At 43.2% G+C, this 19,682-nt stretch overlaps 1 protein-coding gene across 6 annotated transcripts in view; it reads left to right on the top strand.

Moving 5' to 3' along the window:
- Positions 1-19,682, top strand: part of PTPRT (protein tyrosine phosphatase receptor type T) — a 477,440-nt gene that overhangs the window by 311,470 nt on the left and 146,288 nt on the right. For all 6 annotated transcript variants that reach the window (XM_054274915.1, XM_054274912.1, XM_054274914.1 and 3 more), the window contains exon 9: positions 848-957. In XM_054274915.1, the coding sequence (XP_054130890.1) occupies positions 848-957 (110 nt within the window). The remainder of the gene's footprint in view (positions 1-847; positions 958-19,682) is intronic.

Below are 19,682 nucleotides of genomic sequence, written 5' to 3'. Positions count from 1 at the left end.
TCACATTTTATAGAGATCTCAGAAGCAAAATTAATTGTGGGTATAAAAGAAGGGTTGTGGATATAAAAGAACAGTTTTCTAGAGGAATTGATGGAAAGTTTCAAAGTGTTATTATCCCACCAGAGCTATTTCAGACCAAGGACTAAATTCCTCTGCTTGGGCTGTACAAGGTGCTGTCCTGAGTTTCTCTCAGCTGAAAGTGGCTCCTTCAGCTCCATATATCACATGGGGAGACACAAAAGGATGGCAGATATTTCAGAAAAATGAGCAGGGTTTTTATCAGACAGGCTTGGGAGTGCATTTAGTTGGTTATCTCCCATGGCATTAACATTTTGCTGGAGTAGGTGGATTTTTTTTGAGCTGGCCTTGTAGCTGTAATGAAATATAAATCTTGCATTGTTACTTCACTAAGCGAATCAATCTTTCCTGTGGATAAAGGTGTGCAGCCCCTTAGCATCTCCATGCCAAGGTGCAGTCTGGCTGTTTAGGTGGAGAGTTCTGCTGTTGTGTGGGTAGAGAAGGACAAATTAAATTCCCTGCTGCTGCTCTGCTGTACTGGAATAAAATCATACTGAAATTAGCATCATATTTTCATGGATTCTGATTTTATTTGTCACATAGTGGTTACATTAGGGTATTGTTATTTGAACCAAAAGTTGAATAATAAGCCTTTCACATTGATAGTAGCTTGGTAATGGTAGTGCCTTGAGGGATTTTAATTTTTAATTTTTATTTATTTATTTAAGACTCTGCTTCCTGTCTGATGGCCTTTTGGTGTCTCATGTATGTGCAGCTGGAGCTGGTGGAGTTTTTAACACAGTTTGTCTGGGTTCTTTTCCCCCTGCAGTTCCTGGACCCGTTCCCTTGGAATCTATCCAAGGAGGACCTTTTGAAGAGAAGATCTACGTTCAGTGGAAGCCTCCAAATGAGACAAATGGCATCATTACACTCTATGAGGTGAGAAGAACAGATTGTTGTCAAGGAATACGTGCCACAGGGCCTTTTTCATGTGTGTTTAAGCCAATCCTGAGCTCTCAGAGATCTCAGCAGGTGCTAAAAGAAGCCTGATTAAAATAGATAAGAATCTTCAAGATAGTCTGTTGCTACCACTGAAAAAGTTTCCCAGTTCAAAAAAGAGAAAGATATCTTTCCAATGTTTGTGGCAAATTGAGAGCCACACATTTCCCCATGTCTCAGGCGCCCTGTTTCCTTCTGCAGTAGCTCCAAGGTCTGTTTGCTTTCCTTTGTTTTTTTCACCTTGAGGTAAAACACTACTAGGTTTTATACCTACACACTGTAACTGATTCCTCTTTGCCTTCCACCTGTCACAGCACTTCCTGGCAATATCAGCAGGATGCAACCATCAACTCTCATCTGTTTTTGAATGTTTCAGTGATAATATTTATCCATCCCAACAATTTATCTGATGACAAAGCAGAGCGCGTTATGGGATGATCAGTGACCATCCTGGATGAGAAATAAACAATTAAATGTGATTATAGAGTTTATCAGAGATGGTGTTTCTTGTGAAGTGTTACTGCTGCCATGTGGTCCTGGTGAAACTCTCCATAATGTCATGTACACCCAAATATGTGGAACAGGAATGTAAGAGGAGGGACTCTTCAGGGGATCATGTGCAATGAAATACAATCCTACAAGAGAAGGTGAAGGCACTTGGATTAAACAGCAGAAAGTGGTGCACTAGTACTGGCTGAGCCCAGTTTATGGGTTCAGTATTTACCTCTGTAAGATTAGAGAAAGTAAAAATAATTTTGTTTTTATGGTGACATAAAACCCCTCACTGTAGCTTGTGCAGCATTTTCTGACACAGAGGGCCAAGAACCAATATTTCACTCTCTCTTTTGTGCTTTTTGTACAAACTCACTTTAGAGAAGCCACAGGTGCAAGAAGCAGCTCTGCCACTGCTGATGAGGTTCTTCCCCTTTCCTCTTCCCATCCAGCCTCTCATCTGGGACAGGGTGTCCTGTGATATGTCACTCCCAGATGTCCTTACTAGCACTGTCTCTCTGTCACAGTCACTTGAGGAAAATGAAGCAGGCTTAACATCAGTGAGATCTTACACTCCAGCATGAGCAAGGGATGGAACTTTCTCCTGTAACTTCACTTTTACGTCATCATTTGGCTCACAAAGGCCAGACTGAGTTTGACACAGCAACACTAAACAGATGAACAGAATTTCTTCTTGGTTATTTAGTGTCATTTCAGCTGTGCTGAAATCCTTGACTAAGTCTGGAGTCATTGTTGGTCACTGTTGAGACACTTGTGGAAATGTCTGTGGGGTGCAAATCATCTGTCAGTGCTGAAATAGAACCAGCCCTCATCATTTCATGATCTTTGAGGGTGTCTGTGTAAGGAATTAGGCTATAAACCTGAGTGTGTTTTAAAGGAATTAATCTGAATAGAATGTTATAAGCTCATTTTTTTCTGGCAACACAGGTGACCTATAACAGAACACATTTTAAATGACCCAAGTCAAATGATGCAAATGATGCAAAAATAACTCCTTTTAATTTTTAAAGAAGCAGTTTCTTACTAAAATATTGCCTTGGGCTCAGCTTGTTGAAAGGACTTCAGCAATCTGAGTAGCTTTTCTGGCAGAGCAGCTGCCTGAGACACTTTAATGCCTGCAGGGTTGTGATGCATCGTGACAGTGCCTTTGCCCCTGAAGTCACAGCATTGCTCCAGTCTCAGCGGAGGCATAAACAAATTTCTCTTTTCTGATAATGACTCTCTGCATATTTGGCAGCTGGAGACAAAGAGAAGTCAAGGTGAATTCAAACTCTTCCCTCTTCCTCCTTTTCCTACTCCCCCTCACCTCCAAAATGATGAACATCTGACTGCTAGAAACACCAGGAGAACCAGAGTGTCTGGAGGCTGTCACAATGAAAATGTTGTCCATTCCTGTCCCTTCTTCCATATGAAAACTCCTACAGAAGCTCTCCATTGTCCATGAAAGCCTGAGACAAGTCCATCACTGTGACGGTGTTCACAGGGGTCTCAGGTTGAGGGAAGAGATGGGGATCTTACTCCATGTTTCAGAAGGCTGATTTATTATTTTATGATATATATTACATTTAAACTATACTAAAAGAATAGAAAAAAGGATTTCATCAGAAGGCTAGCTAAGAACAGAATAGGAAAGAATGATAACAAATGTTTGTGGCTTGGGCTCGCTGTCTGAGCCAGCTCACTTTGATTAGCGATTAATTAGAAACAACCACATGAGACCAATCACAGATGCACTTGTTGCATTCCACAGCAGCAGATAATCAATGTTTATAGTTTGTTCCTGAGGCTTCTCAGCTTCTCAGGAGGAAAAGTCCTAAGGAAAGGATTTTTCATGAAAGATGTCTGACACATCAGCTGGAGATAAAAATACAGGAGAGCAGTTGCACAAGCCAGAGCACTCTCAGGGTTCTTTGCTCTGTTTGGAACATGGGGATCCATGCAGGTGGAACCCACACAATTCCTGTACACTGTCACTGGTGTCATTGGGAATTCTGCTCTGTCCTGGGAGATTCAATGATCTTCCAGTGAATTTGAAGCTCTCTGGAAGCTCTGCAGTTGTGTTGCTGTTTTTAGGGAGAAAAACCACAAAGGCCTGTGAGCATTTATTAAAGAAAAAAAAAAAAACCTGCAAAGTATTTATTAAGTATTATCACTTTATGAACTTGAGTTAGTGGTGTCAGGTCCTGCATTACACCTGGAGGTAGCTGGCTAAATTCACACATTAGAATTGTGCCACTGAGAGTCTCTCAAACCCCTCTGGGTACAAAGCCTCCTAATAAAAACAAATAAAACCTCACCTTCTCCTCCTAAGTAATAGTTCCCTCCTCACCATCACCATCACAATCTGATTCATTGTATCTGGATATTGTATTTTCCCTCTAATTCTCTTTTTAAAAAAATGTTATCAGCTTCTAAAATGCTTCAAAATAATCATGCTGTCTATTCTACTTACATCCCACTTGTTTCCCTTTGGGACTGATTTTCTTCTCAGGTCCCTAATCATTCCTGCATCTCCCTGCCAGATGTCCCCATAACCCAAATTGCTGTTGCAGTTTTCATATCCACTGCTTGGGTGCCAACTGGGCTGGGATTCAGCAGCATAACCTTCAGCAAGTCTTTTGGCAGCCAGAGGCACTAATTTCATAATGACTGCATGCTTCTAAAGAGCCTAAACAGAATGGAAGGACCTTAATGAAGCTTTTTGACTTCTACAAGTCTCTTCTGATGGGTATTTTCCTTCCAAATGCTATTGCTGCCTTTTAACAAAGCAAGAGTGTTGCATTTATAAGTGGTTAAACCCCCTCTGTGTTCAGTTGCAGAATTGTTTCACTGGGTACAGAAACAGCTGGATTTTTAAAAAGAAGGACCTTTCAGATCCCTTGTAATTGCAGTTCTAGATCCTTCTCTAATTGCAGTCTCTTTCTGGGGAGCAGAAACCTCTTGTTCAAGACAACTTGGAAAGCTCTGGGAATTACAAATCATTTAATCAGTGTGCTGGAAAGATGAGGATATGAGCTGGGATCATTCTGGGTGCTGGGGTGATGCCTTGTGAGGGCTGACCTAGAACAGAGGCTGGACAGAGCTAAAGAATAAAGCAGGGATTTATTAAAAGGCCTCCATGGATCCACCTTGGGCAGCACAAGAGCCCGGCCAGAGCTGCACCCAACATGAACCAAAATGGTCCCAAAATGCACAACAGGTAATGGGGTCTGTCACTGTGATCAGTTCTGCTCCATTTGCACCTTGCAGTTCATTGTCCCATTCCAACTTTAGCCCATGCACTCCTACCCTGCTTGTTTTTCTCTCTCCAGCCCACGGTGTTTGTGCTCTTGGGCTGAGATTTGGATCATTTGTCCTTGGTGCCCAGCTAGAGCAGGAATTGTTTTGTGTCCCTGCTCTGTGCACAGAGACCACCATCCCCTCAAATGAAGCTCAGAATTATACACTAAGGCAGCACAGAATCTGAAAAATATAAAAGCTAAACCTGAGGCATCAGGAGAGCCCAGCAAAGCTCACAGATGTGTGGTGAGACAGGAGGTGTCAGTCTGTCTGTCCATCAGGGAAGCTAGGGAGATGCTATTGGAAGCAACAGAGGGAAAGCTTAAAGCCTCTAACAGGTCATCAGGTGGCCTCAAGGTGTGTAGGTACCTACAGGAGGCAGGCAGACCAATCTGTGCTCAGAAACCCAGCTGAGAGCAGAGCTGGGCTTTGCTAATTCCTTGGTTTGGGTAAAAGGCTCCATGCAGATGGTTCTGCATGTGACACTCATGGAAGAGGCACTCTTACACTGATATTGTCCTTATTATCCCTGGGAGCAGCCTGTGAGTGGCACAATTCAGTAACATCTCAGTAATCCTGCCCCACCATCAGTCTCCTGGCACACTGAAGCACCATGACTTGTTGAAATTTCTATTTTACATTTTTTTAACCAGTCCTGAAAAGCTGTTCTGCTTTAAAATCCCTAATAATCAAATTCTGCTCGTTGTCCTCACACCATGTGGGAGTTAAGCTTCAAAGCCTTTGTGTACAAAGGCATGCAACAAAGATTTATTCCTTTTAATTTATTTTTTCCTAAGTGTGTGTAAAGTCAAACTACCATCAAACAGACACTGTCATTGGGCTGCAAGGGCAAGCAATCTAATTTAAAGTCATGAACCAGCTTTGGCACTAAAATTCTTCTGCTTTTAGATGAAATGAGGTTGTCTAAGATGTATGTTTAGTGCAAACTTCCATCTACAAAATTTTAGGAAACAAAACTTATTTATCTCTTAATTTTGCTGTTTGGGCAGCTGAGAGCTTTCAGGTGCATTCTGTGAGTGATGCTGGCTTTTGCCTTTGTAAATACATTTTTTGTATGTATTCTATTGCTCAGAATTGTCAGTTTTTAGAATATTTCACCCTTAATCAGGAAGAAAAAATGGGAAACCCACCTATCATTGCTGTCTGAAATACTTGTCCCCTTGCTTGGGGGAAGGCAATTTTAGGGATATTGCAATCCTAGCAGCATTTAAAGGGTGGATCCCAAATATTCACTTTCTTGGCTGGAAAAATGGCTCCCAGACTGCTGAAGTCCTTTCAGTGAGCCATGCCTAAGGGCAGTGTTGAAACAGCAAATTGTCTTTTTAAACATTGTAAGATGCAGTCCTCTAATCACTTATGTCCTCATCTTTAGGATTGTTAAATCCCTGGTGGTTTTGGGGGGAAATAAGGATGTATTTGCAGCTTCTAACTAGCTAGTTTTGTCAGTCACTGTTTCTGAAACACTGTAAATCTCTATTTTGATGCCAGGAATAATAATACAAGGGACTTTCATACACAATTTCAGCTCTTTAATGGGATGCTTGGAGCCTAGTACATCTAATCCCAGTGGATTTGAGTTTAAATTGCACTTCAGTGGCTACAGATCCTCTTAGTTACCATGTAAAATTGCAGTCTGCCCTTCTTCGTCTCTCCAGTTGCCAATATGCCATTTCTTCTCCATCACCTCACTCCCTTTTGCCATGCAGGAGAGGTTGTTACGCGCAAACTGCCTCTTTAGAGAGTCTTGCATGAGGTCAATATTTGTGGGATGCATCGCCTGTATTTATAAAAGGGTGGAAACAAATTTCTTCCACCCTTGACCTCTGAAAGTGCATGCTTATTATAACAAAAAGCAGGATTATCTGGTGTGATAGCTATGCAGGGATATGCATCCATTTCTATTCATAGCCCTTCTCTAAGCTGTTTGGGAAACCTGATTTTTTTTTTAGATAAATTCTTTCCTGCTAAAAGATGTTGCAAGAAAAAAGGTTTCCCCAGAAAAAGCTGCAAGGGTTGAAAACTCAGCTTGGCTTAGTCATTTGTTTGTTTATTTAAAGGGTTTGGGGGCTTTTTTTTTGGTTGTGAAGGGTGAAAAATGGCTCCCACAAGAAGGAAAGCAACAACCACAAAATCTTGCAACCGATTTATATAAATCTCTACAGTTGAAATAGTGGAAAGATGACAATTGTGGGAAATTGCCTTCAGTGAGAAGTGGCTTTGAATGTTCCCATGAAAATCAATCATGTTACAGCCTCTCAATTGCATTCCATGGATGCAGAACTCCTGGGATAGAGCTTTCTCACTTGAACTCAGTGGGGCTGCATTTAGCTGAGCACAAGCAGAACATCCTTGAGACCTGTTCTGGTTTGAAAGCAAAACCAGTAAGAGATTCCAAGTCAAAAATACAATTTATAAGGAAAAGGGAAAAGGAAACCAAAATACATGAAATAGCACAAAATAAAAACCACTGACAAAATCAGAATACAGCCTGCCACCCTGTTGGTCAGGGTGTTGGTAGCAGTCCAGTTGGATTGGTGGCTGCAGCCCTCCTAGAGTGGCAGATGTGGTTCTGTTGGAGCAGAGATCCTGCAGAAAGGGTGTAGTCTTCCTCTAAAAATCCAGTGGAAAAGACAGCTGGGAATCCAGTGGAAAGACTGTCTGCTCTGTCCCAAACCCCAGATTGTATCCAGGTGGGGATGCTTAGGTCCTCCCCCTGGGTAGAGCATTTTACAGTGGGCTGCTATCATTCTGAGTTATGTGCTGGGTCCATTAGACAGAAATGGCTCCCAGAGGGAGTTATCTCTGAGTCATTGTTATCTGAGCAAGGCAAGGCCTTGCTGGGCCCATTAACAGGAGATAAGGAATAAAACAATGCCCCTCCTGGTTTCAGCAGCTCTTGAGGATGGGAATAGAATACATTTTATATTGTAACCTGGGACAAGACCCTGTCAAGGGTTCGAAACACAGGCAGTGAGCAATTAAAGAGGGGGTATTGGGTCCTGGCTTTATCACTCACCTGCAGGGACATTGGTGGGAATTATTCCCTGTTCATCTGCAACACTAATGCTGTTTGCCTCTGACACTGCATTTATAACATGTAGTCTCTTGTTTGTCCAGGGTCCATGAAAGTTGATTACATCAAGAATAAGGGGTTTACTGCATCTGTGCCATATTGAATTAGACTTCTTTAATAATCTAAGCTAGCAATGGAAGTGTGCTAGCAAAGGCCATGTGTCATCTGTTCACGTTTGAAGCTCTGTCAGCCCTACAGAGGCTGTGTCACCTTCTCAGTGACGTGTAAGGAAAGCTGTTCACATCTACCCAGCTCAGTTAGGTCTGGAGTTTATGGCTCTGAGCACAGAAGGGCCCTGCAACAGGGCTGGGCTGGCTGAAGAGAAATTGTTTCTTTTATGCCTGCTGACTGTAGTATTTACTGAGCACTTGGTGAGCAGGTTGGTTAAACGCTGCCAGTGTTCTGGGCTCCACTTAATAAAGATTCAGGCCAGAATAAGGGAAATGAATGGTGCTGATTGCACTGATTTATTATCATTTCTTGGCAACTGAGAAGGGTGATAAATCTGAGCGCTGCTTGCTCTCTCAGGAGCTTGGGATGCTGTGTTAGTCACAGATCCTGTGGCTCTGTTCCTAGAACCAGGCAGGGCTCAGTCAGACAGCTTTCCAGTGAAACTTGAGCATCACAAAGTCACAGGAAATATCTTCCCCCCCACCCCACAACCAGTGGTACCCCACAGACAGCTCCTCCCTTCCCCTCCCCATGCTGTTTAATCTATTTTAATAAATTAATAGGGTTAATTTAAGGTAAATAGGGTAAATTATAAGCTCCCCTGTCAGCATAGAATATGAGCATGTGCTTGAGTGACCCTCCTGCCACACCCAGGGTGTTCAGTCAAGGTGGCTTCTCTGACCCTGCAAGGAAGGCACAATTTGCCTGTGTGCAATAATACAGAGGGTATAAAATGCAGCTGTTGTTCTGGTGGAACATGATGGTTTTCCTTCTCCATCTCATTTGGAAACATCAGATGCCGTGGCAGGACTGGGGTTAGTCTGAGCTGTGTTGATTTAAGGTGCTGTGGGGAGCTATCAGGAGTTAGGCTGGGCTCTGTCTGTCTGGCACAGCCTGGGGTGCTGGCTCTGCTTGGCTGCTGCTGCTTTTCCAGCTAAGGACAGCAGCAGGGAGGATGCTCCAGGTGCAGGCTGGGGTTACTCAGGGATTACTCCTTGTTGGAAAGAGCCTGCTGTATTGATGCTTTAGGATTTGAGCTTCCCTATTTTCCATATATTTGTAACCCTGCAGTTCTTTAGTGTACAACTCCAAACCCCACACTCAGTGTGAGCTGCTGCTTTCCCAGTTCGGGCAGACACAACAATTCCTCTCCAGGCCTGGCAATCAAGGACACCTCACTGCCTCAGGGCCCAGAGATGGAAACAAAAGTGAGCTGGGGGAGCAAAACCTGGGGTAAATGACTTCATTACCTGGAGCTGGAATTGGAAGATTAACCCCAATATACAAATGGACCAAGTGTGAAAACCCTGTGATCCATTTTTGGGTGTAGCCCCTGGGTGAGCTTCATCTGCCCAAAATGTGCCTGAAGGCCCTTCAATAAATATAACTGCTTTTTATTCTGGCCTCTGATTTTAGGTAGTCCCAACAAAACCCCAGGTTTTTATTGATCCTATTTCTCTCCACCCTGTCCCAGTTACTTTAGCACAGCCTTAGACTTTGGGAATGTCTAAATGTTTCCCTAATTAGGGATGCTTTTCTGAATAGGCACCTCAAAGAGCTTTTGAACAAACTTCTTCAAATTATATAGGATTCTTAATTGTGTGTTACTCATTTGCTGTTACTTGCAAGATGTGCTTAACTTGGGAGCATTTGTTAAGGATGCTTTTTAAAATCCTCTGGTTTCCAGTAACATCTTAGGAAGAAAATGAGAGGGTTTTTCTGAGAAACTCAGATGTCAGGGTTTTTCAAATGTATGACAACCTCCAGGTAAGTAGCATACTTGTGTTATAAATAGAATGAATCAACTGTTAAAAAAAAAAAGCTTGATCAAGCTTTTCAGAAATAAAAGCATAATGTGGTCCCTTGAGCACAACAATTTCTTTGATTACCTTTTTATTGTTCTTTTGAAGCCAGTAGACATGCAGTGATATAAATCCCATGCAAATGAGAAGATATTTGGTTACAACAACACTTTTTTTTTTTTAGGAGCTGAATTATTTTAGTGTGCACATTGTGCTTTTTCTAAGCCAAACTAAATGATAAGAACTGAAAAAAAACCTCCAACTTATTCTTTCTTGTAATGAAGTTCAATTTTAAAACATCCTTTTGTAGATACATCAGCATCTTGTCTTTCTGCCTTCCAATGCTTTTTTTTCCCCAGAAAAATAAAAAACATTTCAGTCTATTATTTTTTCTTCTCTATACTGCTCATTCAGGAGAACAGCTGATCCTTAATCCCATTTCCTCCATCTCATCTTTTCAGGTGGCAGTGTACCTGTGCAGTTAGAGTACTCCAAAGCTCTTTAACAACTCCATTTTCACATCTTGCAGTATTTTGTTTACCAAAATGTAGCAGTTAGCTAAGTTGAAAGCAAACTGCAGATGCATGTTTGCACTTCCTTCCTAGATTATTTTTTTCCCCTCTGTTTCATGTTTAGTGTTTAATTTAGAAAGTACATACAGCTGGATAATTCAGGTGTGGTGGTGGTTTCATCCTGTTAATGGATGCCACTGAGGAACTTTGTGAAGGGGGAGAAGCCAGCCAAGGTGATCTTTGCATCACCTTCAGCAGTATGGATGTGTGGATGCCTGGCTCCTTTTGGGAAATTCACCTTGTTGCTGCCTTTGTGTTTGTGTCTTGGTGCCAGTCTTTATGATCCTGCCATCCAGTGGACAGGATGGGTTTGGGTTTAGCTTTCTGTGCCCTGCTCATTTACCAATTTCTGTCTCTTGGAGTCCCCTCACTCCTTTCTCCTTCCCCTTTTTCCCTTCCCTGTTGGTTCCACTTTTCCCTGATCCTGCTCTCACTGCTGTCCTGGTGGTGTTGCTGGCAGTGAGGATGTGGCGGCTTTCAGAAGAATGAAGGCTTTAGCACAGGGAGAACTTTTCCTTTTGTTCTCAATTCACCTGGTTTGCTCTGAGTTTGGGAAAAAGTGACTTAGGGTGAGCTTGGATGGGGCTTGGAGCAGGCTGGTCTAGTGGCAGGGGGTTGAACTGGGATGATCTTTAAGGTCCCTTCCAACCCAAACCATTCATGAGATGCTTGACTTGGAGAATAATACAAATACATATTTTAAGAGTCAAGTGACTGAAACAGCACCAACTCACAATTGTCAGCTACAATAAGAGCTAAGAGTGATATTTGATCTATAAATGTGGCCAAACCATTCTGTACACACATGGGCCTTGCTGCTGCTGCTTTCTGCAGTGCAGCAGACCCAGCAGCTGTGTGTGATGCTGCTCACACCCCACTCTGCATTTTAGGGGCTGTTCCTTTCCCACAGCTTTCCCTACACCCAGTGCATCATGGCCAACCACAATGAGGGGTTTTAGGAAGAGCTTTCAGCATCAAGGAAGAACTGAGGAACAAGCATGGAGATTGAATAACCGCCTCAATGCTGCAGTCCTATCAAAGCAATTTCTATAGTTGTCATTTTCTGCTATTAAGCTGAACAATGAGGCTCTCCAATAAAATCATATGAAATAACAGCTCATTAAAAGCTCTCCTTAATATATAGCATGCTAATTAATGTCAGTGGGGTGCAAGCTTGAATGGCAGAATAGACTATAATGTTTAGAAAGTAGGTAAAATAAAAGAAGATATTTTATCGTTAATGACCTTTTAGTAAACCTAATGAAATCCTTAACGGCCTGAATACATTACTGAGGCACTCCCAATTGCTTTGCTACCTAGTCCATTCTTCCTCCTTTTCTCACAGACATGAAACTTGGCTTTGTTTATTAAAAAAAAATGCCATAAGGAAATATTTCCCAAGGAAATATGAAGAGTAAGAAAGAGTCTGTGCAAAAGGAAAGTAGAGAATAATTCTCAGCCCTGCTGTCCCTGTCCCTGGTTGTGTTGCAGGACCGTGTTCTGTCCTGCCTTGGCTGAGCTGCCTGTGTTTGTATTCAGGTTTAATTGCCCCCCGTTTACGTGGCTCTCAGTAAATAGGCCAGGGAGCCAATGGGCCTCTTTTATTCCCAGGGTCTCCCTGGGTTAACTTCCATATTCATTCCTAATGAATAGCTGTGCTCTGGCTTTTTATACTCCTACCAGCCATGCTGTGCTTGTGCTGTGACTCAATTAAAGGATTTTATTCTGCAGGGCTTTTAGTCTTTCACGTGTTGCCAGCCTTAAATATTACTTGCAAATGCTGATTAACTCTGCCTTAACCTTATCCCAAAAGAAGTAAAACAAGAATGGAAAAAGAAAGGCCTTTGGTTCTTCCCATTTCCTGGGTGAAAAATCAGTGGGCTGGGGAAGGATGTAAGTGCAATAATTGCCTGTCTTAAAGTGAGTTTTAAGATGGAAAATGTCCCCATTCATCTGGTCGTAAAATACATTCTTCAGCTCTTTGCTTTTCCAGCACTGAAGAGGGATCAGGATTGTTCACTAACCTGTTCACCAACTCTTCCCTGTCATTGGAAGATAACTTCCTTCAAATTTATCCCTTTGTGCCATACTTGGTGCAATTAACTTTAGTCTCCTAGCCCGAAATGTCTGAAACTCCCTGATAAGATTGAACCTAAGTCCATCCCGGCTGCAATCTGAAGTCACCTACAGTAATAATTGTTCCTGGGAAGCCCAGGCATTGAGGAATCTCAGAGGGGAGGAGCCCCTGGCTTGCTGTGTAATCATGTTTCAATCAGCTCCATGGAACCATGAAATGGATTGTCCCCCTGACGTTCCTGCACTCCAGAGCCCACACTCTGCTGGGCCACTCAGTTCCTTGTTTGGCTCCAAGCACAAAAAGAGCTTCTGGCTTCTCCTCCCAACCCTGCTAACCAAGGAGGAGAGGAGCACAAATCACCTTGAAATCAGAATTTGAGAGCATAGCAGCGTCAGCCAACCCTGTTTTGTTTTCCCAGCCATGCAGTGAGTGGTGCTTTGGGAGGAAGGTGCCCAGGCTGTGTGCAGGGGGCTTGGATGAATGACAGAGCCAGCAGTGGTGATGACCAGGTGGGGATCAAAGAGCTGCAGGAGCTGCAGGCTGACAGGACAGAGAATCCAGCCAGTGTCTTGTAAATGTGGTGTCCTCTTGGGTGGAGCTCCTCTCCCCTCTCTCCTGGAGCTGGAAAAAAGATGATGCTGTGAGGACACAGTCCTGAGGCAATGAAGGATATTCTTTTTCAGATCCCTGCAAGGAAGGTCTGGTCTTGACAGAATTTAATTCCCCTTTCAAACTCCCACATTTCAGGAATATTTTGGTCATTCAACATTAGTGAAACTTCATTTGAAACAAATGCAAAATCAGCTCACCTGAATATTCCAGAAACCCTCTTTTACACTTGAGTCTTGTCCCTGGAAGATTTAACATATCTGGCAGTTTTATACTTTGTGTTGAAATGTTCCCAGTTTGGGGTCACTCTGAATTTCAGCTCTCAAACCCTTCTGCTGATGGAAATGATTCATTAAGCCCTGAGCTTTCATAGGCCAACTCTGCAGTTCACAGGAAGGGATCAAGAAAACAAGGCTATTGTTGTCATCCTTAAAATGCTTCCACGAGGCCCATATCTTGGAGAGAGGACCCAAGCTAAAAAGTACTTAATAATCAAATAAAACAACTTCCCCTGCTGAAACAGCAAAACATGCTTCTATCCAGATTTATGTTGTCTTTTAGAATGAATGATTTTCCCTAAGGCTCACACCATGGTGCTTTTCAAGTGTCAGGAATGTTGTTCCCCATATTGCAGGGCAAGCTGAGGGTTTTCCTGCTCCCCGAGCCCCTGCCCAGAGCAGGTCCCAAGTGAGGGTGATGGTCCAGCTCTTCCCATGGCAGCAGAGCAATGGGAAGTGATGGGGTTTATTTGTTTATTTTCTTTTACACAGAGCACAAGGGTCTTGTGGCTGCCCAATCATTATTAGTTTGTCTGCTGGAGATGAGAAATCCAAACACAAGTCATGCATACAGAACTCTTGCATGTTACTGTCTAGAATATTTTTCCTTTTAGTGCTTGATAAGTTTTTTTCTATTGAGCCAAAAGATTTTTCTGAGCTATTTGACTTTGTCTCTGTGAGAGTGTTGAACTTGCACTAAATTTAAAGAGAAAAAATGCATATACAGCATTACTAACTTGCCTTTTTCTTATTTAGGCCACAGACAAATTAGAAATTATTCAGGTTATCCAGTCAAAAGCTACATCCTCACCAATCCAACATCCTTATTACAAGTGAACTTTGTGAACCCATCCATGTTGCTGCTGAGCAATCACTGCTGCTGGGTGGATGCAACTCAATCCTTTCCCTCACACTCTAATCTTCCTCTCTCTTTATATTTTATAAAATCTGTCTTGCAAGGCCCCTCACTCCAGAAACATTCTTTCTTCTTTCCAAACCTCTCTTTCTAGCAGAGAACAGGTTTTCAGCTAGATAAACCCATGACTTCAGCTTTCAGAGGGGTTGCCAGCAGGAGACCAGTCTGTGCTGGAGTGACACTGAGGTTGTGGCAGCCTTGGCTTGGGCAGGAGCAATGAGACACAGCCCTGGGCTATGAATTGCAGTGACTGGGAACAGGGGAATTCATTCTGCTTTGCCTGAGGCTAAGGTCTGCCATGCTGCCAGCTGAGCTCCTTAGACTCTCCTTTTCCTCTGTCATGATAATAAGTGCCAAGAAAGATGCTTGGGAAAGACTTTTGAGGAAATCCCTTGTTACCTGCTACGAGTTTAAGTTGTGTAATCCTGCAGCAGAGGGACCTATTTCTGGCTGCTTTGCTGACAGGTTTAAATAAAGACTGTGGACTTTGCAGGACTTTGGAACAGCCTTTCTGGACCATGAGAAATTCCCTGCAGCTACAGTGGTTTGCTAGGAGTTGTCAAGGGAAGGGTGACAATTGATGAGCTGCAGTTCTGCCTGCTGCATGGAAATCTGTGACCGTGTTCACAGGGGTTCTTGGATGAGGGAAGAGATGAGGATCTGACTCCATGTTTCAGAAAGCTGATTTATTATTTTATGATATATATTACATTAAAACTATACTAAAATAATAGAAGAAATAATTGAATCAGAAGGCAAACTAAGAATAGAATAGCAAAGAATGATAACAAAGGTTTGTGGCTCGGCTCTCTGTCCAAGCCAGCTGGGCTGTGATTGGCCATTAAGTAGAAACATCCAACATAGGCCAATCACAGATCCACCTGTTGCATTACACAGCAGCAGATAACCATTGTTTACATTTTGTTCCTGAGGCCTTTCAGATTCTCAGGAGGAAAAATCCTAAGGAAAGGATTTTCCATAAAAGATGTCTGCGACAGAAATCTTGGTGTTTTCCTTTACCCTGAGCTCCTCAGTGGTGTGAGACAAAAACTATGTCAGTGTACCTGACATTTCTAGCAGGGAAACATGGTAGCAGTGGCTCTTTTCTTCCCCAGCAAATCTGATGAAGAGGAAGCCCTAGTGAAGCATTCATGCCCAGGAAGAACCAAGATGTGCAGTTTACCCACTGCTTTTTCATGTGATTACATAATTGTTTTAGCAGCTTCCCTCCTGACGGGCTCCACACACATCCCAGTGACCAAGTTATTTGCTGGGATTTAACACAGTGCTGTCTAAACAGAGGATGTGTGAACATAATCCTTAATGATGTGCTGGGGGCACACGCTGCTCCTGCAAGTCTTGCCTGTGATTAATCAGCATAAGATAAACCAGCAGAGTTTTGGTAGGTGATTCTAAACCCGCTGAGGCTGAGTATGCATCTGTTTTGTGTGCAGTTCCACATTGGTGTTTCAGTGTTGGCTGAAATTAGATAAGCACAGAAAGAAAATAACTCTCCAATGATGCTGTGCATAGTAGTGGGTCTGACAGGAGTGGTAGCATCTGCTTTTTGGAGAAAGCCACCTTTTTGTACCAATAGTAGCATTTATTGTACAGACCTAGGCAGCAGTGATTTGACATTCCTCCAGTCTGTGGCAGGTGGGTAAGAGATTGTGGTTTGAGTTTCTGCTCTCTGTGTTGCTGTGCTGAACAGGCTGGGTCCTGGATGAGATTGGCAGAACTGCCATCTGCTCAGGAGATCTGAGAGTCCTCACCAGTCTATTACTGAACTGTGTCAGGTGTAGATGAGAAAACTGACAGCAGCTCTTAGGGAGAGAAGTGTTCCTGCTGGATGGCACTGATCCCTTCAGGATCCCTGCTGGCTGTGAGCCTTCCCAGCAAAATGCAGCCGTGCTGCCCTGAGCACCCAAGCGCTGGCACCATGTGCAGTGCATCTCTTTGTGCAGTGCATGGTTCTTACCCTCTCCCCAAGTGAACAGAGGGAAATCAATAACAGCAAAAGCAGTGGACAGCTTTGTCTTGGTTTGGGAAGACAGGAATCTGCTAAGGAAGGCAGGTGTCTCCTCTGAAATGGAGAATGTAAACCCTCCCCACCCCTCCAAATTGCTATAAATTTTAAATTAGGGGACTCAGGCAAAATTATGGGAGCAGGAAATAACAGCTCTTTAATAGGGAAGGAAAAAAACCATAAAAGGATAGAGTAAACAATGCAGTACACCAGAACAACACTGCCAGAGTCAGAACCCAAGCTGACACCCTGTGGGTCAGGGTGCTGGCAGCAGTCCCATTGGAATTGTGGCTCAGCCCTCCTGCAGTGTCATGGGTGGCTCTGTCGGAGCAGGGATCCTGTAGAAAGGTGCAGTCACTTCCTCTGAAGATCCAGTGGAAGAAGAGGCAGCTGCTGTTCCTCTGGGGAATCCCATGGAGAAGCTGTGCTGGTGTTCCAGAACCTCCAGATTATATCTGGGTAGGAATGCTTGGCTCCTCCCTCTGGGCTCACATCTCCCAATAGGATGCTGTAGTTCTTATTAGCCATTTAATAGCTGTTATCAGCAGTTCCCTCCCGAGGGAGGAGTGATTGTGGTCACTCAAAGAGAGAGACAAAGCAAACTGCCCACTTGACAAAGGTAATCTGCAATACAGATGGTAATGGAAAACATCTTGCACTGCAATCTTTAACAAGCTTTGAGTTAGTTTCCATGCTCCATAGTAACTGTTGGAAGAGGTGGTGTTTCAGAAGGTAGAGATGAATTTTATTTTTCATTACTTGCCTTCTGAAGATGTGGTGGTTCCTACTGATGATATTTCAGGTGTTCGTACTAATAAAGGCTAACTAATAATTTATGGGAGGACCACTTTCCTCTGCATCCTGTTCTCACCTAAAGGGCTGCAGGATTTGGGCAGAACACTCTGTGGCATGGCTTGTGCAGCTTTTACCAAGATGACAGTCTCTAAATTTACTGTTTATAAATATTTCTGCATATAAATTAGTCATTATAAATATTGCCTGCAGCTGAAAACAGTCTGGTACAACCTATTCAGCCTTTTCTGCCCCTCAGAGAGCCATTGTTTTGCAGAGGAAGGTAACAGATGAGGTGACAGAGCTCTTCTCTGAGGTGACACTTGTTTTTCCTACTTGCCATTGCAGGCAGATATGTCTCTGGATATAAATGTAGAGGAAGATATGTTGCCTTCTGTTCAGCAGCTTTTCCTTTTCATGCCCAAGTCCCTAGAGGGAAATATGCTTTAGTGGATTGGGCTCTTGCTAAGCATCAATGCAGTCTTATGATATTAAAATAAATTTAATGTCACTGCCAAGAACCTGCAGTGTTCAGGAGCCAATGTCACACGTTTGATGCAGGGACAAGAGATGACCATGGAAGAGATGATGGGTTTCTGCCTTCTTTGCAAACTTTGCAAGCTGAAGGGATGGCTAGATAAGTTTTGTAACTCAAGAAGCCAAATCTCTTTGCAGATATCTGTGTAAATCTGACTTGAGTTTGACTTCTAGGGAGATGTCTGGAGTCATCCTTTTCATTCAGGACACACACACACTGCAAGAACTGCCTGGGCTGATGAATTTTTGGGTGCACTTACACCCAAGTTCTAAATATTACTATTCTAGACTAATCTAATAACAGCAGGCTTGGGGTTTGATCATCAGTTTTACAGAATAATCTGAGTTGCAAGGGACCCACAAGGATCATCAAGTCCAGCTCTTAAGTGAATGGCCCTTACAGGGGCTGAACCACCAGCTGTGGTGGTTTTAGCACCAGGCTCTGACCAGCTGAGCTAATCTCAGGGTCTCTTCACTAAAACTGGCTTTTATTCCTTTATTTTTTCCTGGTTTTTCACTGGAAATGCTGCCATTTCCAGCCTCTTTTGGGTGTTACAGACACTGCAAAGAGAGGGTGTGTGTGAGGGACCTTGAGCTGTATCCTACTGTCCCTAACAAGTGTTTCTAGAAGCTGTGTTCTCAGTGCATTGATTTTTGCCAATGTGACAGTAAAAATAAAAGTGACTGTACGAGGGAGTGTAAAAGGGTGAACAAAAAGCCCACAAACCTCCCAGTGTCTGAAACTAAGCCAGTCCTTGCTGTGAGAGTGGGAAGAGTCCTCTCTCTGCAGATGAGTTCTGTGAGCAGCAAGTCATGCAGACATCAGTGACTATGAAATAATGACTTTGTGTTGGAGTGTGGCTTGTGCTCTTGTACTGCCATTACTCTCTTCCCACTCAGGGTACTCATTGTACCATGCTTCCAACATGACAAACATACCTGGGATGAAAATGCCTGGCTGTATCCTCATAGAGGAGCTCCTAATTATAGGAGAGATCCTGAGGTTATGATGACAATGCTGCATGAATGCAAAGTGGTTCTTTCCAAAAGGGCTCCTAGAGAACCCTTATTTCTGCCTTGTCTTTTCAATGTCCACCTTGGCATTTTGGGGTCAAGATGTTCCCATGAGGGCATCTTGACTTTTACAATGCTCTGGGTATATCTGTCTTAGCACTCTCACTCTAAAAGCTGAATATTTGGAGCTGCAAAATGCAAGTTATTAGTAGCAGCTCTCCATGGATCTATTTGTGACTACATTGCACAGTGGTAGGTGGATGTTGCTGGGAGAGGAAGATGCAGTTGTGAAAAATATCTGTATTACTTCTGGAGGGAGTTGGACTGTCTTTTCCACAGACGTTTTAGCTGCACATTGTGAGGAGTGAAAAGCTCTCAGTGAAGAGTTGTCAGCCTTGCCCAGCAGCACCCTGGGCTTCCCTGACCCTTTATCATGTTGGGTTTGTGTGGCTCAGTTCAGAGAAACAGGGTAAAAAAATAACAGTAAAAATAACAGGCACATTTGGCCTGCAGAGCCAACACTGGAGAGACAGGAGATGAGCTGGACCCCACTCAGCACTTGGAGGAGGAAATGGATTTGCAGGGCTGTCACTATAGGACATGAAAGAACACAAGCTCACACCGCTGCTCTCAAGGTGAAGAAAAAAGGGAAGTTTATTTTCTGACTCCAACATTTATAGTTTTCCAAAAGTGATAGTGGATTGGAGGGTGACAGTGCCGCCTCTCCAATGACACTGGACAAACCAACAGTCCCATCAAATTTCTCCTGCTCCATAAAGGAATGCAAGACCATGAGTTATTTACAGAAAGTGTGTGAGAAAGTTCACTACAAGAATGTCAACATGAGAAGGCTTAGAAAATCTTAAAAAAACCAGGGTAACACAGGGCTGGAGCTGCAGACTCAAGCACCCTTCAGACACTGCTCACAAAAACAGCACAACATCAGCAAGGTTTCCCCTCTGCATTAGCTAAGACCTTGGCTCAG

The sequence above is a fragment of the Melozone crissalis genome, unplaced genomic scaffold (genome assembly GCF_028551555.1).
Source record: "Melozone crissalis strain CALT ecotype California unplaced genomic scaffold, PUWL_Pcris_2 ptg000017l_1, whole genome shotgun sequence".
In the NCBI taxonomy this organism is placed as follows: domain Eukaryota; kingdom Metazoa; phylum Chordata; class Aves; order Passeriformes; family Passerellidae; genus Melozone; species Melozone crissalis.
This window is presented reverse-complemented; position numbering and strand designations above follow the sequence as displayed.